Source organism: Anthonomus grandis, chromosome 2 (genome assembly GCF_022605725.1).
Source record: "Anthonomus grandis grandis chromosome 2, icAntGran1.3, whole genome shotgun sequence".
Classification (NCBI taxonomy): domain Eukaryota; kingdom Metazoa; phylum Arthropoda; class Insecta; order Coleoptera; family Curculionidae; genus Anthonomus; species Anthonomus grandis.
The window spans coordinates 23,017,308-23,041,516 of NC_065547.1; the positions used below are offsets into that span (position 1 = coordinate 23,017,308).

A 24,209-nucleotide genomic window follows, 5' to 3' on the forward strand; every position below is an offset into this window, starting at 1 on the left:
TTCCGCGCGCGTTTGAGCGTGGCGCCATCTACCCGCCGCGCGCTTTTTGGGTCACGTTTTTGCCCGTAAATATGCGTATCTTCTTGCCTCTTCAATCAACGCTCTTACGTATCTGTTTATTCTTTCTAGATCAATGGGAGTATTCCAAAGCTGTATGTAACTGCTGCTAGTAACCAAGTGTTAATTGCTGAGACCTTTACCTTATGTTTTCTTTTATTATTTCGCTTAATTATTTTACTAAACAAATCAGGGTTCTAAAAATTAAAATTGGAAAAAATTGGAGGCATACAGTTTTTTTTTTGTCAAAACGTTTAATCTCAGGCCTATTAAATTTCAACAAGACACGAAAAACAGTCTTCATATTAACTGAAAAATATATTTTTTGGTTTTCGAAAGCGTTTTCCGCGTAAAAAACGTGGTGAAAACTAAAAAAAATCTTCTACGTCAAAAAATGATTTCAGCAGATTACCCACATATTCTGCGACACCCTGTACGCATAAACATTAAATATGCAAATTTTATAAACTTGTCGAAAACCGCCTAAGAACCTACCTCTTTCAATTATATTTTATTAAAATAAACATAATTTGCTTCATTTCAATAATAAATAAAAGTTCTCATGAACCTTCGCTATTGTATAACCCAATAAAAATATAATTTTCTTCGTTTGAAATTGTTAGTTTACCTAGAACAATCAAATCATTTCCTTGTGAGCTCGTGCAAGAAATCAATTTGACATTGTAAGTTAGATTTGAAAAATTAGTAAAATTATCATTTATCAAGATATAAAAGGAAAGAAACTAAGTGGCAATTTATTGAGTTTTTTTTGTGCTCGTTTACCTACACAAAGTAAATAATATGCTGGTAAGTACTTTAATATTTAGATCAGATTAAGGTCCTTTGGCGCCATCTGTACTTGTCAATTGGACTTAGAGTGTTTCATATTGCAGACGTCTGCAGTGAAAGAGCGATATTTATTTAAGATATTAAATTCACCACGATTAGCGCTAACGATTGGTTTAATCTACCTTTAAAATAGTACAAAAGTAGTTTCAAGTACAGGGTGTCCTGAATAATCTCCTATCTATAACCTGACACATTTTAAGGCTCCGCATCACGGCCATGCGAAAACATCATTTTAAGGGTTTAGAAATCCGGGTATAATTTGAAAACCGTTAGACTTTTTGACTCAATTTTTTTTTTATTTTATGGATAAAGGATCAACACATGTCTGTAATTATATGAAAATCTGAGGATATGCCTAGAAATATATAATTTTGTTAATCAAACATTGTTGATATTCAAACGCCATTTAAGAGTAATTATAAATTTTAAATTAAGTTTAAACATAATTATAGACATCGACCAAACCTTTGTCTAAGGGCTAGTCAAATTTAAAAAAAAAAAAGTTAAACCATCTCTCTTAAATTCCAAATTTCTTGGATGGTAAAAATTATACGAATTTAAGGGTTTTATTCTCTATTTGGCAATTCTTAAAAAGGAAGTGATTTGAAAAAAAGGAACTTATTGTAGTGATTAGGAATATTTAGGAATGGAATAATATACGGGGTGACAATTTAGAAACTTGAAATGACAATTTATATTAGGAACGAAAAACTGGAATAAAAAAACGCTCAAAACGGTTTCTATAACACGAAGGGGGAACAAAAAGAAGCATATTATCCCACCCTTATCTGCACCCCTTGGACAGGGTGAGATACACCCCTAAAATCTTAAATAGAAAGGGGAGTCGAGTAATAGATCATCTTGAAGCTTTTGAAAAATGCTTTCCAATGATACCATAGAAAGCCACATTTCAGGAAATTGATGTCACTCGACTCCCCTTTCTATTTAAGATTTTAGGGGTGTATGTCACCCTGTCCAAGGGGTTGCAGATAAGGGTGGGATAATATGCTTGTTTTGTTCCTCTTTCGTTTTATAGAAACTCTTTTGGGCGTTTTTTTATTCCAGTTTTTCGTTCCTAATATATGGCCATTTCAAGTTTTTAAATTGTCACCCTGTATGTGATACTTTATTATATTTTATTGAGAAAGCGAACTTGCTTTTTAGTTAAAATCACTATTTAATAGCTTGTGTCGATCTACTGTGTATCGCAATTAGGTGGTTCGCCCTTGTATATTTTTTATTTTTTTGTTTCCTTTTTTGTGACAATGGTTCGAAAATTGCTTTAAATGATACCACTAACAATACTTTTCTGTTTATTTTGGTAGAAAATAACATTTGAAGAACAACATTCTTGCCTTGATATCTATATTCTTACAAAATTAATACCCACATCGTGCTTTTTTTAAATATTTGACTTTTAATCTAGGTAAAAAAATAAAAACTATAAGCTGGTATACAATGTTATCTTTGACTGTTCACAATTTTTTTTCATACCTACCTACCTACTTGCTTGACTCCATTGCTATACCTTCTTCTTATTTTAATATCCAATTCAAATAGATACTTTGAATAAGAGTTTTTATGGTAAATTTTTTCGATTTGGTATAATTATAAAATGTGATGATAATAAAAATAAAGACCAATAACACATAAATCAAACAAAACAAGATATTTATTACAAAATATACAAAGTTGGCTACATATAAAAAAAAACTTATGCGATCGTATATTCTTTTAGGGAAATATTTCTAACATGCATATTTCTATTTTTGCGAGGATCTACAAGCTCAGGTAAATAACATATCGAATAGAATATAGTTAATTTCTTTTTCATGTTTTCGCAGAATACATCGTTTTTTTAAATAATTTCCTTCTTAATGCCCAAAGGTGTCCAAACTGCAAAGCAGCAGTAGGATCTCCCAGTTACCAACAATTGGCCTTGTATTTGGTAAAACCATTTGTGGTTTTTATTAATTTCTCCGTTTTTCTTCCAAAATGATATTTTTCTTTGCATTATCGCATCTTCAGGAGTGAGATTTTTAGCACTAAAGGGGCATTTGATTTCAACAATCCCCTTCTTCCCAATAAGGCCATCGGGAGTCGCTGCCAAGAATGAAATATTTTCGCTTACAAATAAGCCACATAGTAATATCTTCTCATCAATTAATGTTTCTAAAACATTGATTGCCCGTTTTTCATTTTGTTTGCCCCACTCAATGCTAGCAGAATGAATTGTTTTTGGGTACAAAGTTGTTCCACGAGCTTTTTTGTATCGCCGTTGCTTCTGGCACTAGATTTAGAGCAAATTGCATAGTAATTTGATGCCGTAAGACGCTTTCTTCGCTCTAAGTGCCACAAATCAGATTGGCTCTGTTTCTTTCTGAGCTCTTCAATTAATTTGATTTCTTCTGCATTTTTTTTAATACTAGCTAGAAAATCTTCTTTTTCTTTTTGCAACTCCTCAGGTGTTAGATCAGGCTTTTGACATTGATCACCGTAACTGCTATCAAGTCCAGACTTCTCTTTGGTTTGGAATAATCTTTTCCGTTTAATATATTTTTTCTTTAATTCCCTGTTTTTAACTAAGCCAATCGGGCTTTTATGATTAAGGAATTTTTTAATCGTGTATATAGGCTTTTTAGTATTATGAGAAATTACAGAAGCTAAACAGCGAGCCTGATATGATCCTCGTTGGCAATAATTAATGCGTTTTCCGCCAATAAATTTTGCAATGATTGAGTTAAATTGATCCGATACATTATTGTCAACATCTTGTATTAAACTCACGCTATTTCTTGAAAGATAGCTGACAAAGCTATATAATTTGTCATATAGGTCTGAAACAACAAAAAATTATAAATATTTATAAGGCAGTCATAAACCGTAATTCTTTACACTTTGGTCTTTTAGAACCTACCTGTCATTTTTAAGTCTGATAATATGCTACCACTGGGTTTATATTGCTCATGACAGAAATATCCCAATTCTGCACAAAGTTTGTGTTCTCCAAAAACGTGGCTAATGGAATTGTCTATGTCTTGTTTTAACAACTTTATTTTTTCTAACATCGGAACACCCTCATTTTTTCTATGTTCGATAGTTTTTGTAACTGCATATCGTAATCTTAGCTGTTCTTTCTATAAAAAAAAACAACGTTTATAAATCTACAAATATGGTTTTCCGTATTTTTCCTAAAATAATTTTTCTACGAATAGTAAGTACTTACACTTATTTGCTTCCGAAGAACTAAAGGCCCAGCATTGACGTCTTTACCTAAATCCCGAATTTTCCGGGAGTAATTTCGTAGAAGATGATTTCTGCACTCAATTTTTTTCACAATGACATTTTTATATGGATGAGCATCTAACATTTTTTTCAGAGAATTGCAGTCTCCGTCAGCTATTAATTTATGGTAGATTAATCCATGTTGCTCTAAACTATGGAGAAATCCTTCTTTTAAAATATCGCCTTCCATGCTCGTTGAAGAACCTTCAAAGTTTTTAAAGCATTTATGCCTTTTAGGCATCTGATTGTGTCCTTGATTTTTTGAGAGTTGGCAAATTGTACAATATTTGTTTTTTATGCCAATAAAAAGGACCTGAAAATTACATTTTTGATTTCGCGAAAAACTATAAACCGCTAATTCAATTTTAAAAAAATACTAGTGCAAACACAGGAACATTTCAGTTTTTCAGTATGTAACCACCAAAATAAAATGCAAAAAATGATCGCAACGAAACCACACAGCTACATCCCGGAACTACCACGCACTAAACAAAAGTGTTGCCAAGTTTCAAAATTTACCTGAAATAGGAGGAAAAAATTGATGATTTTCAAAGGCCGATTTCTCAAAAATTTAAAATGTAACACCCTGTACTTTTTAATTTCACATGAAAGCCTGTTAAATCCCCTTTCCAAAAATGTATAAATTGTCTTAAATTCATAATTTTTTTTTTACAGAGCCAATTTTAGTAAATAACACCTTTTTGAAAATTTTCCTAGAATACATATTCGGTGATTGATAAACATTTTCCGGTAATTGCCTATGTATCGCTTTAGCATGATCATAATTAAATAATTTGCGCTAAAGCAATGTTAAAATTATTGCAGAATGTTTTCCATGTTATCAACTTTAGTAGTGTTTAAAATATAGTTCTTTTTTTCAACAGCTGAAAGCAGCTAATAATTTTTAAAAATCTCCTTTCGTTGTTCATCGCTTATTATTCGAGACCATTTAAATAAGCATTTTTGTAAACAATCTTTTTTGTTTTTAATCTCCCTGGCGGGAACGACCTTTTTTCGCGAAGAAATATGTTCAAGGCCCCGATCAAATTAAGTTTTTCTTATATTGCATGCCCATTCGGATGTATTTTTTTGTCTTTTGCGTGTTAACTTTTTATTTGTCTCATTTATCAAATTATCTTCTTTAGAATCCGTAGTATCATGTGAGGTTGCTGCGTTATGAGAATTATAATATTCTGTTTCAGGGTCTTCAATATTATCATCTTCTACTGAGGGCACTTTTTGTTTTGAGGTGTTTAGCGTTAACGTAGTGGAACAACCGGAAACATTTCTAAAACAAGAATTTAAAACTTTGTTGGAAATAATTTAAAATTTGCTAATATCTTGTAAAAAAATCGTTTTAAAAAACCAAATAAAACAATAACAATTTTTTGCCTATTAAAATTTGTTTGCAGCTGAACAGAAGACGGATGAGAAGATTTTTTAATCTCAAATTTGCTGTTTACTTTAAATTGCATTGCAGAATTAGAAGCCTTATACGAGCTAGTAGAGCAGCCAGGATTGTTTCTAAAACAAAACATAAATCTACATTATTGCGTTTTCCTTGACTATACAGAAAATTTAAAATGGTTAAAGTAATATACATATAACATAACAATAAGTTAAGAACCAAAAAATAATATGATAACTTATATACCTAGTTAAATGGCTTTCTAAGTCTGACTCTTCACATTCGCTTTCACTGCTACTGGATCGGGTTGGAATGTTAATATAACGACCACGAATTTTAATTCTAAAATCAATAAAAAGTGAAAAAGTAAAAAAAGTAGATTAAAAATTCAAAAACCTAAGCTTATATAGGTAAAATAAAAATTTTAAAAATATTACCTGCCTTCTTTTTTCTTCTTTGATTTTTCAGGTAATGTATATTCCTTGTCTTGGTCAGAATCATAACCGTAGCCATCACTAATATCAGTCTCACTTAATGCCATATTTTTAAATAAACTTCTCAACAAACACTTGCTCTGCTCCGATAAACGTTTTAAAATGAATTATAAACAAAGCAACATAAGCCTACATTTGCAGGGTTCTATGTTAGTACATAGAACCCTGTAATATTTATTATTTTATTAAACATTTATATTCTAAGGTTCTATGTTTAACTTACAACTATGATATATCCATTTGTCATAATTTTAGGTATACACCTTTGGTTTTCCTTATATTACCAGAGTTTTATGTGAGCTTTAAATTTATTTCCAAAATTATAGTGTAGGGCTCACCACATGGAACTTTGTGATATTACAAACCAAATTTCCCTGGAAATGTTACATACAACCTTGTAATATTAGGGTGACGATTTGCCGTTTGAGCTATCTTCCTAATAGATATTTGGTTATTGTTTAAGGACAACACTTCTTTTACCAGCAAAATATCATCCAACAGATTATCTTGTGCATTTAGGTTTGTTCTAACTTTTCTTTTAACTGTTCCCTCTTGGGAAAATTGGCATACCCAATGAAATATATAATTGCGTGAAGGTGGGGCCTTTCAAAAATCAGCCTAAATTCTCTTCTCGTCTGCGTAACTGATTTGCATCCACTAAATAATAACACGCAACGTGCCTTTTCCCGGGTGGTAAACATATTTAAACCTCTGAAAATCTTTAAAAAATGCAAAAATACATATAGAAATCAAATTATTGGGACTGCCCAACGAATGACGTTATAAAGATTTGACAGTAGTTGAAGCCCACAAAACAAATTGTGCAACTCACGGCCTCCTTGACAAGCTACAATTGTTATTGTTGTCACTTGATCCGAGAATGTTATTTAATAGGTATTTATTGTAGGAAAATTTTCAAAAAGGTGTCATTTACTAAAATTGGCTCTGTAAAAAAAAAATAATGAATTTAAGACAATTTATACATTTTCGGAAAGGGAATTTAACAGGCTTTCATGTGAAATTAAAAAGTACAGGGTGTTACATTTAAAATTTTTGAGAAATCGGCCTTTGAAAATCATCAATTTTTTTCCTCCTATTTCAGGTAAATTTTGAAACTTGGCAACACTGTCAAAAAAAACTTAAAAAATATTGATGAAGTTCTGTGAAAACCGCACATTGTTGTCATTTTCCCTTCTCGACTTATAAGCAGTTAGAATGTGTCAGGTTATAGATGGAAACCCTGTGATTTTGATATGAAATTTTTAAAAATCTTAAATGCTAATAAATACCGTCTGATTCAAATTGCTCTACACAGGTTCCGTAGTGTAGCGGTTATCACGTCTGCTTTACACGCAGAAGGTCCCCGGTTCGATCCCGGGCGGAACCACTCTTTTTATTTTTGTAACAGAAAAAAGTAAATGCTTTTAAATAAAATAATTATTGAGTTTTTTTTAAAATTTTATCCATGTATGGGATTTTAAATTTAACAACTTAATTGAATTTTGCCTTCTTTGTTTGCTTTCCATTGCCTTCCAGTAATTGAATATGAGTAATCTATACAATCTCAGAATATAAATAAGCAGACAAATTTATCATAAATAACTTGAAATTAATAAAAAAATAATATTTAAGAATAATTAATAAAAAAAAGTGAACATACAAACTTAATTTACTCAGAAAAGAAAAATAAAAAGTTTCTGGGCTCGTCCGGGATTTGAACCCGGGACCTCCCGCACCCTAAGCGGAAATCATACCCCTAGACCAACGAGCCATGTAAGCAATTTTGAAATAAAGTAATAATACTGAACTGACAGCTAACTATCTTTGAAAAATTATAATTATTTAGATTTTCACAAAAGAATCAAATAGTGAGAAGCTTATATAATTGTATAGCTATATACATACTTCATGTAAGTTTTATACCTTTTCCCCCGCACTTAGTTTAGGATTTTCTATACAGTGCGAATGTAAAGGTTGGAATAAATTCATTTAAAATTCAGGGGTATGTTAAAAAAAACGCTCGGACATGTCGATTTTTATTTTTAACTGCGGGTTTTCTTACTATAATTTTATGTATACAGGGTGGCCCAAAAATAAGTTACGGTCATCAACGTAATTTTTTTAAATGTAAACACCTATTTTTTATTTTAAATTTAGGTTCTACATCAAATTCTAAGTACATTTCATGTACCATGTCCTATACCTAAACTCGACCGTTGACGATTGAACACAATAAAAGGCTATTTTTGGAAGAGTTATTTATATCAAGCAAGAATACATAAAAATATTTTAATTAATTTATTAGGTGTTGAAAATGGCTGCCACGAACCTCTTGGCAATATCCCAGTCGATGCTGAAATTCTTGTAAAACGTTATCGATAACAGAAGCTTCTATAAATCTTATTTCTTCCGTTATTCTAATTTTTAAGTCTTCAATGTTGTTTGGCCGATTAGCATAAACTTTGGACTTAAGATACCCCCACAAAAAAAAAATCTAAAGGAGTCAGATCCGGCGATCTGGCCGGCCATTCAATTGCACCCCTCCGACCAATCCAACGTCCAGGGAAAACGGTATCCAGGTACTGGCGCACGGGACGAGTGTAATGGGCTGGAGCTCCATCTTGCTGATACCATAAGGAATTATCTAATATATCCGGGTTTTCTGGATCGGGGTATAAAGTGGCAAGGCATGGAACCAAGCCATTTTCTAAAAACTCTAAATACCTCTCACCATTCAAGTATCCTTCAAAGAAAAAGGGCCCTATAACCCTGTTTTCAATCACCCCCGCCCAAACATTTACTTTTTGAGGGACTTGGCTGTGGCACTCCATCATCCAGTGCGGATTTTCAGTAGCCCAATATCGGCAGTTTTGCCGGTTTACACTACCATGAAGACAAAACGTTGCCTCATCAGAAAATACAATTTTTTTTGAAAATTGTGGATTAGCATGGCACAAGTCCATAAGTCTCTCACAAAATTCTAAACGCCTATCTGGGTCATCTTCATTTAGTTCATGAACCAATTGAACTTTGTAAGGGTGCCATTTATTTATACCTAAATACTTAACGACGGATGTCTGGGATATCTGATTTTCTATATTTCTATTTCTATATTTCTCGCAATATTGCGAGTCGTTTTATGGCAATCTTCCTCAACTGCCAGCAAAACATTTAGTTAATATACTTGACCGACCTTTCGTATAATTATCCCTGACATGACCCAAATCCCGATATTTCTGTTCTATTTTACTGACAGTACTTTGAGATATACGTGGCCTATTAGGATACTTGGCATGATAAATTTCACAGACTTCCATCTGAGTGCGCATCCTGTTTCCATAACCAATCATCATCAAAATCTCTATTCGCTCTCGCTCACTAAGACGTACCATTTTTTGAAATTTTAATTTTACCTTTTGATAAACTTAACACAAGCAAAACTTTGCTTAGGCATCTAAATCAAACTAAATTCACTCAAAATTATTTGATGTCAACAAATTGTGACAAGTTAACAATCAAAAACACCAACTACAAATGTAAATAACCAAACAATAACTGATAGGTTGCTTGATATAAATAACTCTTCCCAAAATAGCCTTTTATTGTGTTCAATCATCAACGGTCGAGTTTAGGTATAGGACATGGTACATGAAATGTACTTAGAATTTGGTGTAGAACCTAAATCTAAAATAAAAAATAGGTGTTTACATTTAAAAAAATTACGTTGATGACCGTAACTTATTTTTGGGCCACCCTGTATACATAAAATTATAGTAAGAAAACCCGCAGTTAAAAATAAAAATCGACATGTCCGAGCGTTTTTTTTTTTGAACATACCCCTGAATTTTAAATTAATTTATTCCAACCTTTACGTTCGCACTGTGTACAGTCCATCCGTAAAGTAGCGGATAAATTCAATAAAAATAAGATGCATCGTTTCTGACAAAAATGCCCGAACCCTTCGATTTTAATATTTGGTTTAGAGTTTTTCTACGTGGAAATGAAATATACACGGTGACTCAAAAAAAGGAATGACGTCATCAATGTATTTTTTAACTGGAAACCAATATTTTTTAAAGAACGCATTTTTTTACAAAGGAAATGATACAAATGAATAGTGGTTACATAAGCAATTTTGAACGAAAAATGATGATAAAATGTAAAATTAAACAAATACCTATCTAAATTAAATGTAGGAATTGAGCACCGTTAACAACCTGACAATACCAAGGCCGAATTCCTGGCGTATTTGTTCTTTTAAATCTTGCTTCTAATCTCACTATACCGCACCACACATTGACTTTTTGAGGGTGTTGTGTATGACATTCTGTGAACCAATGAGGGTTTTCGGTCGCCCAGAATCGACAATTCTGTTTGTTCACATGGCCGTTTAGAGTAAACGTTGCTTCGTCGGAAAATATTACCCGTTTTACAAAATTATTATTATCATTACATAACTGCTGTATTTGTTCACAAACTTCATTTCGGCGATTAAAATCATCTTCCGATAGCTCTTGAAGTAAGAATATTTTATAAAATTTGTAAGGGTGGAACTTTGCTTTTTTCATTACTTTATGCAAGGTAGATAGCGATAAATTATTTTGTGGCTTTTGGATTATCTTGGACCGTTAGCACAACGTTAAGCTCATCTTCTTCAGTTATTTACACATCTCTTGTAAATAGGCACTTTTTCTTCCAAATCGACGGAGATGCAAGCAAACATTTTTGCGAGTATTGTGTTATGGTCTAGTGTACCAGTTATTTCTTCTACAACTTGTTCCTATCTGAAGCTCTGGAAAAAGTCCTTTATCTACATCGAGTTTCTTTTTATTTAGCAAATTTACAGGTTACAGTACGATACTCTTCACCCCATATATTACTATTGACTTCTTTAAACAGTTTTCTTCCAAGCAACTTTTTTTCATCTTCTCTAACTCTCTTTAAAATATTTCTATTCTGTCAGCACGTATCAGCAGTAGTTTTTTCCCGTATCTCATTTTTCAATGCCCTTGTTTTCCCTGGTCATAATTCTTTTGCTAAGTATACACTGTTTCTGGCCTCTGCTACTTTTGGTGCCCATCGGTACACTGTGGTTTTCTTTCTTCCGTTTTTTAGACAAGGCAACGTTGCAGGGGTTTGATACAATTGTGGTAAATTTATCGTCACTTTTAAACGATTGCTTCTGTTTTCAAATTATCTGGAGATCTGTGAACATTAGGTTTATGTCTTATTTTTTAAATCGCAAGCCCTTTCTCCCCTTTTTGTGGATTCTTGTTTTCCACACAGCTTATTTGACTTTGTACATAAAATGTTGATGATAGCTGATGTTTTCCTTCTCGATGACTTCCCAGTTCAATATATTGTTGGCTGTGATTTTGGTGCTGAATGTAAGGTCGATATTCGCTGCTCTCCCTTACAAAAGTTGGAACGTCACCCTGACTTTAAATTATGAGATGCATCCTCCGCCAGTCATTCTGCTAGGAACTCTCCTCTTTTTTCCTCAATAGAGCTTCATAGAGGCCATTTTAATGCCCTTGCATTAACATGGCCTCCAATTAGTATGCCTCTTTCAAGAAATTCCTTCAATTTAAACGAATTCAATATATGAAAATATAAAGCAGCCGTACATTTTAAAATGTATTGTCAAAATCTTACCAGTCAAACTCGGCTCAGACAAAAATATCACTGCCTTCATGACTTAAGATTGTAACATTTGTAGATTTAATTGCTACGTCTTGTTTATCATCCATAATTCATTGATCATGGATGATCTTACTGAGGGTGGGTTCTGTCATAATGATTAGATCTGTTTATATTCTTTGGCCATTTTAAACATAAGATTAAAGGCATTCGTTCTTCTGTCGATACTCCCTTGCGGAACCGCAATTTTTTTAGTTTTTCGTTTTTGATCCGCTTAGACTCAGCTGATCAAAAACGGACGTTTAGCAGTTTAATTTATGACATTGATTATCCCTGGCTTTTTCTAGAAACTTTTTGAACACCTCACACTTAGTTGCTCCTGTCCTGTGTCTTAAGTGATCACAGTTCTAGCAGTTACCACGTTTTCACAGTTTTCAGCTTTATGTAAAATGTCCCCACAGTTGTAGCAGAGCGTTTTGTTTTGTTGGGTCCTTTACATACACTTTAATGATGTTCATATTCTTAGATATAGCACCTTGGAATATGAATTCGCTATCTTACATTGCAGTTGCACCATCCAATCTTTACTTGTCTCATAGTTCTAAGAGTCCGAACAATTTCAGTGTGAGGCTGATCTTAAAGGTTTATTGAATGTACTAGCTTAGGTTCATGTGCTCGTAGTAACGCCTGCCTCATTTCATCATCATGGATTCCATTCAGGAATACTTCGTTCGTTAGTTGCTAAACGTTCCATGATCGTTTTTATGACAGTTGAACCACTCATGCAATATTAGCTTTAAATTCTTGCAAGAACTTTATTCTCTTTATTAAGTTCTGGTATCGATTTTTCAAATGCGTGTAGTAGACATTTTCCAGGTGTGACTGACCATAACGCATTTCTAAATGCCTCATCAACGGATCGTACACTTTTGCTCTTCGGGGAACATCTTTTGCAGGATGCCAGCGGTATCACCAAGGTCAATTTAAGGTAAGCCATCTTCTCCCTAGATGGCAAATCGATTGCTTCTGCAGCCGCTTCAAAATGAGGCGGATAAATGTTGCATAATATAGTACTATCAGATTAAGATCCTTTGAGGCGATCAGACCAATAGATTGTATATTGGCATACACTTTGTTCTTGTTGTCCACTGCTGAAAGTCTATAGGGCACCTTTACGAAAAAGTTAACGTTCAATTTTGCCTTTCTGTTTTCTGGATCCCATCTTGATTTTTTAATTTTTATTTTTCTAATTTTTTTTTTGACTTGGCAAAATTTTCTTTAAGCTTTTCTCCCTGCTCATTTTTTAAAATGAGATCGTTTTCCAAAATCTTTTCGTCCAACTTAGCATAATTCTCTTTTGCCTAGTTGACTAATGTCTATTTCACACCCCATGATACGCGACACCACGCTACATTGGTGTCGCGTTGTTACTGTTCCTTTAGGTGTGAATTATAATACTTGATGCACAAAAATAGTCAACTGATTTATTACACACGTTCACACTACTAGAAAAACTTTAAATTGACCCTCTTGCGGCGAGGCTCCTGATATGCCAGCTAGACTATTGTTCCGGAAGATTCCTGAGCTCCTGAGCGTGTCCCATCGAAATAAGTCTCGATTGAGGGAGAACAGCTGGTATATTCGTGGCAGTTAAGATCGTTACAACGTTAAAGGAAGATACTTTGACATACTAGTTGCATTATTTTGATGAATTTTTTTGTCATTTCTACCTCTTATCATAATTTGGTGTAATTAATTACTTATAAATAGACATTATGCATGTTATGTCAAAAATAAAAATTTATATTTAAAACTTGTGGCGCCGGGAAATCCAAAGGGTGAGTAATTTAGTAATTAATAATCCATTTATCATCTCCTGTGATTATTTTTATAATAAACATATCCTAAGCCGCCGATCCACGACTTCGTGGAAGTACAATGAATTTATTAAAACTTTCATTTATATCTTATTTTTATTGAAATAAGGCTTTAATTTTGATTGTGCAATATAAAGCATAATAAACATTTTGAGATTTCGATTCTCTGTGCGTTATACACTGATGTATGTAAAGCTTACAACAGACAAATATTTTACGACATGTTACTATGAGTAATACAGTTACCTGAGTTCATCAAAGTCAAATCCCCTAGATTAATACTTCTTAGATAGAAAACTTCCATAAAAGCCAATAGAAGAGTGAACCACCGACTGAATATTACGCCCGCTAAATGTCGAGGAACAAAACAGAAAAAAAAGCTTGTGACGACATAATAGCGGGAAATTTAGATTTTGATTATGGTGCCAAATTTTAATTTCGCTTATTATAACGAGCGCTAAAATTAATGGAAAATGTAGTTCTTTTGGAAACTATAGCAGGCAAATTGAAAAAATGTTAAATTGGGACTCTTTTTGGTCTCCGTATTAAATAAAGTCCTCAAGTTACCATTTTTTCTATTTGCTTACTATAATTTCTGAAAGACTCATGCATTTATCATGTCCATCCTATAATTAAGTAAAAGAACATCAAAATTTCAGGTGATCCCATATTAAGTACGAGAATTTGCATTATTCCATCTACGTTCATATAGACCGGGCTCTTTTATTTTGATTTATTCGTAAGTTTATATATAAATAATCTTGTACAATAACATAAATTACGCGAATACAGGGTATGCTTATTGACTTCAACTAAGAACGATTCTCAGCATCCATGCGGTACACTTTTTCGAGGTCACGAAGGCGATTCACGTTAAACTGGTCTTTTTCATCTGGGTTAGAGTAATTTGTGGTTTACTACACTGCATTGGCTGGTTTGCTAAACTGCAGTTGAGTACCGTTGTTGTTGGTCGACAACTTCGTGTATACCTCAGCATTACCAGGAGCAGATGTTTTGTCCGTGTGAGTTAAATTAAAGCCGTTTTTTGCTATTGTTTCATTTATTGAAGTTTTTTTAGCTATCAATTTTCTCTTCAGGGATTTTCTGGAGTTCCTTCTTATTTTGTTCAATTTCAGTCATGATCCTGGTAAGTTTCATTTTGTCATCTTTCGTCCTGAATAGAAATGTTAGGCTATTTAGAGAATAAATACGTAACCATATCTAGAGGAAATAGCTTGGCTTTAGAAATTATTTTTATACCAAATAGGGGTAACAGCTTTACAAGCGTATTGTCCCAACTACATACCTACTTTTTTTTAGACACCCGTTTAAAAAGGAAACGAGAGGTGTTATATCGTGAGACGTTGCCGGCCAAAACCTACTAAATGAAAAATTATCGCTTAACGATAAGATATTGGACTATATTAGAACCACACATAATATATTAGGATATTCATATAGTGAAATCTGTCCAAAATTCTAATATTCTAATCATCTAAAAATTTAACGTAACATATTTGTAACTGTACTGTAATTTAATTCTTTCCAAGATAAACAACAAAACTAATTAAAACGTCTCGAAACGCGGTCCCGTTTATAGAACCATGGAACATTGAATATAGAAATGTTTACAATATTCTAAAATTTTTTAGCCGATGAAGACCAATAATTTCAAGAGAATACTGACAGTTCATTCAAGCTCTTTCAGGGTTCTCCTTAAGGGTTTCAGCGTTTTGTTGTTGTCCCTAGGAATAATGTCCAAAGGTAAACGAAGTTTATCATAAAAAAACTTTTTCCGAGCTTTTTCCAGTAGACTCGTGGATAGAAGAATGATATACCAATAGGAATGGTTCCCACTCGTAAAAACCAATACGATGACAAGCAAATATCTATGAATCTTGTTTGGATTCCTTTATAAGACAATGTTGACTTGTTTCACTACAAAGTCTTCTGCATAAAGCATTGCAGTTTTGGTGATATATGCTTTCGTAATCGTTGAAGCCTGCCATTTGTCCTTCAGGGTTTTTGAACTGAAACAACCATTTCAGAGAACCATGATCAGTCTTAAGGATGAATTATTAAATAAATAAATATTTATGAAAATAGTCAGTAGCTCTCGTCTCGTCGCACAATAGTTTCTTTCTGGCTTCCTTTGATAGCGTTTTACCGAAATAAGTTATTACTTGCTCGACATTTTAATATTTTTGTTGTGAAAATTTGAATACAGATGTTAGACGGGTGACTCGGCGATCAAATGACTTTAGCAAGAAAGACAGTTATCTCTTATCAAGAATTGGCTACACCCTAGACATGCTATGAGGTTCACAATGGCTTTTAATGCTCGATCTGAAAAGTGGATACTGGCAGGTAAAAATGCACCCAAAAATTAACAACGTATGTAGGATTATGAATAAACAGTTCCTATATAAATAATTATAATATAGAATTATTCTTAGGTATGATTAATACATGATATTATTCAAATATGAACCATATTATATAAAGCTTGGTAAAAAATATTAAAAATATTATTATGAAAATGTAAATACGTTAATTATTCTCCTAGTTTTTGTACAATTTTATTAGTATTCTGTAGTTAAAGTTGATTCGTAGGGTTTCTTTAGGGTTCTACTTACGTTTGGTTTATTATTTTTATCTGTAGTGTTTAGTTTTTAAGTAGTTCATCTTGTTCGAGAGCCCCATTTTGGCCCCAATTTAGGTTATTTAGGTTATATTATTGTAAATCCCTGTAGTTCTAATTTTCTAGAATTTATATACTTGCTTGCTTTGACTGTCAGTATTCTCCTAAAATTATTGGTCTCTTTGGGCTAAAACAATGAAGATAATTCTAAATATTTTGAAACTGTTCCATCGGGTTTTAAAAAGGACGCGCTTCGTGGCAATTCATTCAGTTTTAATTGTCTAGTCAGTTTTTACCTTGGAAACAATTAAACGACAGTCAAGGCGAGTTAGATTAGTGTTTTTGACGTTGACAATAAAAGTGTGTTCCCGAATTTCGTTACAATTGGTATCAGAAGTAAAGGATATTTGGAAGCTCATTTTAGTGGATGCCTATAACAAGAAGTCAGGCCAAGATGGAGACCGAGAAATTGATGGAGCTGCTATTAAGGAAGTTTGACGAGCAAAAAGTAGAACAAGAAGAACGAGACCGTAAACGGAAGGAAGAACAAGAAGAACGAGACCGTAAACAGAAGGAAGAACAAGACGAACGAGACGGCAAACAAAGGAAAGAACAAGACGAGCGAGACAAGAAACAGGAAGATCTACTAAAGATAATTAAATCTGACCTGAAGAGGGAAAATGAAGACCTAATAAGGACCATGAAAGATGACCTAAAGAAAAAAAATGAAGACCTGATTCGAACCATGAAAGATGACTTACTTAATTTAAAAGATAATCTTAAAAAGGAGCGGGAGGAACGAGTTTTACAACTTAAAGAAGATCTGGAGAAGAGTCAGAAACAATTAATGACTAACTTTGAAGCAATGGTAGAAGAAGAATTGGGGCAAGTACAAAAAAAAATCCAAGAACTAGAGATGAAAGTAAAACGGACTCCTTTCCATCCCGATTCTGGAATGCAAATAATGATGAAAGTAAAGCCACAAAAATTCGACGGCAAAGAAGCATGGAGTACCTATTTGAATCAATTTGAGGCCGCTGCAAGGGGAAATCGCTGGGATAACGAATAAAAGGCAATCAATCTTAAGCTAAGCCTTAGAGGAGAAGCTACAGAAATATTAAGAATGGTGCCATCTGAGAATCAGCTCAATTTCGACGTACTGGTGCGTACCTTAGAGATGAGATACGGTGAAGCACATCTACAACAAGTATACCAGGCTCAATTGAAATCTAGAAGACAACAACCCGAGGAAGGACTCCAACAGTTTGAGGCCGATGTTGCTCGATTAGTAAATCTGGCTTACCCTTCAGCCCCAACAGAGTTTCGAGAACAAATTTCTATAAATTGTTTTATTGACGGAGTTCGAGATCCAGATACTAACCACGCTCTAAGGATGGCTCATCATAAAAGTATATCAGAAGCTTTGGCCCATGGACTAGAGTATGAGGCAGCTTTTCAAGCAACTAGAAGGCAGACACGAATAAGACAAATCAGAACTTCGGAAAATGATCTCGAAGACCGCCTAAAGAAGACTGAATCATTATTAGCGAGGAAACCTAAAAGACCATTGCAATGCTGGAATTGCAATGAGGAGGGGCACCTTAAACGTCAATGCCCCAAGCCTTTAAGAGATCCAAGGAACCAGGAAAAACTCCAACTAATCAGTTTTATGAGGCGCAAGCTGGCTGGGTGCTACCAAGCCCCACGTATAAGACTAAACCGGCTGCCACATCCTGGAGAGAGCTTGGTAGTACCGGGAAAAATATGCGGCCGTGAATGTGAGATGGTAGTGGATACAGGATCAAGTCATACTATCGTGAAACCAAACATCGTAGCACACTTCAGCTTTCAGCACCACCCAATTTAATTCTGGAGTCTGCAAATGGAAAAAGGATCCCGATTCTTGGATTGCATGAAGCTACAGTCACCATTGGCTTAACAACATTCCAACAGCCAGTACTAGTGGCAGAAATCATGGATTATGTCATATTAGGATTAGATGTTATGAATGCTCAGCAGTTTAAAATGGATGTATATAACCGGATATTGACGACGAGAAATGAAGAGATTTTTATGCACCACCTATACGAAGATAAAGTAAATACCAGAGTCGTTAAGTTGTTCAAGGATATTACCATACCAGCAAATTCAGAGGTGGTGGTTAATGCTACAACTGGAGGAAAAGAGGGAGAAACTGTTTTGATTGAGCCCATGGAAAACTGCAAACTATATGGTCAAGGAATTTTTCCAGCCAAGACGTTATCTACGCAGAAGAAATCTACTGTTTTGACTCGAATGGTAAATTTAAAAGGATATGATCAACACCTGAAACAAGGAGAGAACATTGGCGTATGCTCTGAAGTAGTGGCAGTCATGAAAAATGCTGATAGAAGTCGTTATTCAAACAGACCTTTTCATGTATGTTTACAAAACCTATTTGAAGAATCTTCTGCCAATTTAACCATAGACCAGTGTAGCAAATTGCGACGTCTTCCTGAAGAAAATCAAGATGTGTTTTCCTTGCACGATAATGACCTGGGAAGAACTGATTTGGTGCAGCATCGAATTAACACTGGAGACAATGCTCCGATTAAACAAGCACCTCGAAGAATTTCGTTGCTAAACAGGGAGAAGTTTCCTCAATGCTTCAAGAAATGAGGACACAAGGAGTGATAGAACCTTCTCAGAGTCCTTGGAGATCTCCAGTTGTGCTAGTGAAGAAAAATGATGGATCCACTAGATTTTGTGTAGACTATCGGCGACTGAATGACATTACCAAGAAAGACAGTTATCCTCTACCAAGAATTGACGACACCCTGGACACGCTATCAGGTTCACAATGGTTCTCAACACTCGATCTAAAGAGTGGATACTGGCAGGTAAAGATGCACCCAGAAGATAAGGAAAAGACCGCATTCTCGACTGGAACAAGACTTTGGCAGTTTACAGTAATGCCCTTTGGACTCTGCAATGCTCCAGCTATCTTTGAGAGACTTATGGAAACAGTTTTACGTGGAATGACTTGGGAATCATGTTTAGTTTATCTGGATGACGTCATCATACTGGGAAAAACATTTGAAGATCATTTAAAGAATATTCAAGAGGTATTTGTTAAACTGCGAGAGGCCAACCTGAAGCTAAGTCCTAAAAAATGTTGCTTATTTCAAAAAGAAGTTCGATACCTTGGCCATGTAATATCAGAAAAAGGTGTCAAGACTGATCCAGATAAAGTAGAGGCAATCGAAAATTGGCCACAACCCACTGACAAACACCAGTTAAGAAGCTTTCTGGGCCTTTGTACCTATTACAGAAGATTTGTAAGAAATTTCGCTAATCTTGCAAAGCCTCTACATAAGCTCACGGAGGACAAAATGGTATTTAGTTGGTCAACAGACTGTGAAGAAGCATTTCAACGGTTAAAAAGAGCACTATGCACATCTCCGATTTTAACATATCCGATTCCTGGACAAACTTTTATTTTGGATACCGATGCAAGTAATGTTGGAATTGGGGCCGTTCAATCACAAAAATATGAAGATGGCGAGCAAGTGATAGCTTATTTCAGTAAAACGTTATCAAAACCAGAAAGAAACTATTGTGTCACCAGACGAGAGCTATTCGCAGCAGTAAAAGCTATTTAACATTTCCATAAATATTTGTATGGTCAACGATTTATCCTTAGAACTGACCATGCTTCATTGAATTGGCTGTTTCAAGTCAGTTTAAAAACCCCGAGTCAAGTCAGTTTAAAAACCCCGAAGGACAAATAGCAAGGTGGCTTCAACGATTAGAAGAGTATGACTTTACAATAGAACATAGGAAAGGCGAATATCACCAAAATGCCGATGCTTTATCGAGAAGACCCTGTATTGAAACATGTCAACATTGTTTTAAAAAGGAATCAAAACAGCATTCAGAGATATTTACTTGTAATGGTATTGGCCTTCACAGTTCTAAAGAGTGGGATATAGCTAGTTTAATCCAAGATCAGTGTGATGACTCAGTATTTGGTCTTATTTACGAACTGAAATCTCGAGAAATTTCAAAACCAGAATGGAAAGATATTTCTGACAAATCTCCAGAACTAAAAGCTTATTGGTCTCAATGGAATTCATTGGTTATAAAAGATGGATTGTTAAAAAGAGTCTGGGAGAGTGTAGATGGAAAAGAAAAGACATATCTGACAGTCCTTCCTCGAAAACGGATTCCGGAAGTTCTTGAAGCTGTTCATGGCGGTGTCGGCGGAGGACATTTTGGAGTTAGTAAGACCTTGGCAAAAGTTAGAGAACGGTTTTACTGACTGAACAGTCATCAAGATGTTGAACGCTGGTGCCGACAGTGTAAGCAGTGTTCGTCAAGCAAGGGCCCAAGAACCCGGACAAGAGAAAAGATGATGCAGTATCTTGTTGGTGCACCCTTTGAAGGAATTGCCATAGACGTAGCAGGACCCTTTCCTACTAGTAGCTCCGGAAATCGATATGCTCTTGTTGCTATGGATTACTTTAGTAAGTGACCCCGAGGTTTATCCGATTCCAAACCAAGAAGCAACGACAGTAGCTGAATCAAAACTGGATTTGTCAATTTGGTGTACCCAGAGAGATACATTCAGACCAAGGAAGGAACTTTGAGTCACAAATATTCATACAAGTATGCCAGTTGCTGGGAATCAATAAGACCCGTACAACCCCACTACACCCTCAGTCTGATGGAATGGTTGAAAGATTTAACCGCACATTGGAAACCTATTTGAGGATGGTGGTAAACTCTAAGCAAACCGACTGGGATACCTGTATACAACCATTCCTATTGGCATATCGTTCTTCTATCCACAAGTCAACTGGAAAAAGCCCGGCAAAAGTTGTCTACGGTGATGAACTTCGTTTACCTTTCGACATTATTACTGGAAGACCTCATAAATCTGAAACCCTTGAGGAGTACGTCGACCATTTACAAGAGCGTTTACAAATTGTTCACGAACAAGCACGGGATAAACTTCATCTAGAAAGTAACAGAATGAAATCGCGTTATGACATAAAGGCAAATTCTACCGGTTTTAATCCTGGGGATAAAGTCTGGTTATTCAATCCACGGAGGATGAAGGGCAAGTCACCAAAGCTCCAGAAGGATTGGGAAGGTCCATTCAATGTGGTCACCAGAATCAACGACGTGGTGTACTGTATCCAGCGACATCCGACAACGAAGATGAAAATTGTAAACATCGTCCGGCTAGCGCCCTATCATGACTCAGGTAGTCCCATGTTTGATCGGGACGATCAAACTTGAGAGGAGAGCAGTATTATGAAAATGTAAATACCTACGTTAATTATTCTCCTAGTTTATGTACAATTTTATTAGTATTCTGTAGTTAAAGGTGATTCGTAGGGTTTCTTTAGGGTTCTACTTACGTTTGGTTTATTATTTTTATCTATAGTGTTTAGGTTTTAAGTAGTTCATCTTGTTCGAGAGCCCCATTTTGGCCCCAATTTAGGTTATTTAGGTTATATTATTGTAAATCTCTGTAGTTCTAAGTTTCTAGAATTTGTATACATGCTTGCTTTGACTGTCAGTATTCTCTTAAAATTATTGGTCTCTTTGGGCTAAAACAATGAAGATAATTCTAAATATTTCGAAACTGTTCCATCGGGTTTTAAAAAGGACGCGCTTCGTGACAATTCATTCAGTTTTAATTGTTTAGTCAGTTTTTTCCTTGGAAACAATTAAACGACAGTCAAGGCGAGTTGACAATAAAAGTGTGTTCCCGAATTTCGTTACAATATTATAACGAACGTATTTAGGAACATAGTCTTTTCTTACTTTAGGAATACTCTTTTATGTCGCGAACATTCTTTTTATTGAAAACATCAAAACTTTTACATGAATTCCGTTGACTGTCGTCTAATTGTTTCCAAGGTAAACAGCAAAATTGATTGTCAAGGAACCGTTTAAAGGAGCCATGGCCTTGACTGCTATACTGACAGTCAAAGCAAGCAAGTATACAAGTTCTAGAAAATTTAAATTTCAAGGATTTATAATAATAAAATCCAAATAACTTAAATTGGAGCCCAAATAGGACCCTTAAGGAAGATAACTACTAAAAACTAGACACTATAAGTAAAAATAATAAACTAAACTTAATTAGAACCCTAAATAAACTTATTTAATTAACAAACAAAACTTAACTACAAAATATGGGCAAAACAGTACAAACACTTTCTCATACCTCTGTCATACTTCTAATTGGTCATACATTATATCACCAATTAAAGGAACAGAGGAATGGCATTAGTATGTACCTTGCGTCTTGTAAATTGTGATTATACCAAGTCAACACATAACATTTTTTTAAGATAAACACTTAAGGGGTACCTCTGATAATAAATAAATAATGAATATAAATTTCAGATTAATAAATAGGTGTCGCTGATGGTTCTTAGAATTTTATTTAGAAATAAGCATCATTTTGCACTAGTAAAATTAGGACAAAATCGTGACTAGTAAGTAAATAATTCGAAGATTCGAAATAGAGTAACCATTTTCTCGTGCATTTGTAAAGGTGTGAGATTACCATCATAGTCAGCTTGATAATACATTGTTGAAGGAATTATCCTTGGAGTATTTGAAAATGTCTTCGTATATGAATATAGCCGAGATTTCTCTTAAGCTATGTAATGTAATAGTCGGAAATTCATTAATATGAGAAATACAGATTAGTATTTTAACAAAGTTATAAATTTTATTATTTGAATTTCGCAGAAGAATATTTTCTAGGTATATATTAAATTATACAAAGATAACTAATTTGTAAAAATTACTATCTATTTAGGTGCAGAATGTGCTATTCCCCTTGCTTATTTGCTTCGGACTATCCATAGCAGAAATTGCAGAAAAAAACACCTATACGACAAAATATGATAACATTGACATAAATGACGTTATACACAATGAACGGCTACTTAAGAATTATGTTTTTTGCCTGTTGGAGAAAGGACCATGCACACCAGATGGACTAGAGCTCAAGAGTAAGTTTTTTTGTTTAGTAAAAATGTTTATAAAATAATAAATTGTTTTAGAAAACATGCCAGATGCAATTGAAACGGATTGCAGCAAATGCAGCGAAAAGCAACGACAAGGCTCAGAAATAATGATGCGCTTTCTTATCGATAACAAACCTGAATATTGGAATCCTTTGCAGGATAAATATGACCCTACAGGGACCTATAAGCAACGGTATCTTGACAGTAAGAAAATTGAGGTATCTGCAGAACCAGTCGAGCCAACTGAGGTATAGAAGGATAAAATGTTATACAATTGAATAAAGATACAATTGGAAAATAGACATATTTGTTGTCGCTTATATATATTATCGTTTTAGTAAATTAAATATTTATTTAATCTATCAGCTTATTTTACAAAATTTTTTCCCTTGCAGTTAGGTCAATTTATCGCACTATCAAACTTATACAGTGTGTCCCACTTAAGATGGATACAAGCCAATATCTTGGTTGTCTGTTGAGTGATCTTTTTCTTTTTTAGTAGGAAGCTGTATGGCTATAAGGCACACATTTTGCTTAGAGTAAAGAATTCGATATTTAATAGACGTACGTTTGAATATTAGTAAAACATATACGTTTATTACGTTTAACTTCTTTACGTTTTATCAATTATGTATAAGTATAGGTATGTAATTTATTTGTCTAATTAATTAATTATCAATTATGTTATCATGAAATATGATATGGCTATTCTACATTTCCCTTACTGCTAGTTATACATTGAAATTAATCTTATCAACATCCCTGATGCCATAGGCTTTCGTGTCGCTGGCTGTTATACATATACTTCTGATTAAGCGATTTTAATCGCTTAATCAGACCCAACCTAGGCAACCTAGAAGGGGCATTATAAATAAGTATTTTAAAAAGATTTCTGGAATCTTCCATTGTAAAAAATTATATATT

General features: G+C 34.2%; 2 protein-coding genes and 2 non-coding genes across 8 annotated transcripts; 2 read left to right on the forward strand and 2 right to left on the reverse strand.

Annotated features, from left to right (window-relative positions):
* Positions 1-686: 686 nt before the first annotated feature.
* LOC126750359 (ejaculatory bulb-specific protein 3-like) lies at positions 687-23,647 on the forward strand. Of its 2 annotated transcripts, none has more exons than XM_050459940.1 (3): positions 687-864; positions 23,075-23,270; positions 23,322-23,647. In XM_050459940.1, exons 1-3 carry the CDS (start codon positions 859-861, stop codon positions 23,537-23,539), a joined length of 420 nt encoding a protein of 139 aa, XP_050315897.1. In that variant the 5' UTR covers positions 687-858; the 3' UTR covers positions 23,540-23,647. The 2 variants fall into 2 exon arrangements, with proteins under 2 accessions (XP_050315897.1, XP_050315896.1); XM_050459939.1 differs by lacking the exon at positions 687-864 and adding an exon at positions 14,689-14,757.
* Positions 2,415-6,851, reverse strand: LOC126750357 (uncharacterized). Of its 4 annotated transcripts, none has more exons than XM_050459937.1 (5): positions 6,574-6,851; positions 6,037-6,467; positions 4,133-5,941; positions 3,824-4,043; positions 2,415-3,743 (listed from the first exon to the last, which is right to left on the reverse strand). In XM_050459937.1, exons 3-5 carry the CDS (start codon positions 4,430-4,432, stop codon positions 3,079-3,081), a joined length of 1,185 nt encoding a protein of 394 aa, XP_050315894.1. In that variant the 5' UTR covers positions 4,433-5,941; positions 6,037-6,467; positions 6,574-6,851; the 3' UTR covers positions 2,415-3,078. The 4 variants fall into 4 exon arrangements, with proteins under 4 accessions (XP_050315894.1, XP_050315895.1, XP_050315893.1 ...); XM_050459938.1 differs by having other exon boundaries at positions 6,037-6,173; positions 6,317-6,851; XM_050459936.1 differs by having other exon boundaries at positions 6,037-6,258; positions 6,317-6,851.
* On the forward strand, positions 7,408-7,480 carry Trnav-uac (transfer RNA valine (anticodon UAC)). The gene has a single exon. It is a non-coding gene; the product is annotated as a tRNA-Val (tRNA).
* On the reverse strand, positions 7,793-7,864 carry Trnap-agg (transfer RNA proline (anticodon AGG)). The gene has a single exon. It is a non-coding gene; the product is annotated as a tRNA-Pro (tRNA).
* Positions 23,648-24,209: the final 562 nt, after the last annotated feature.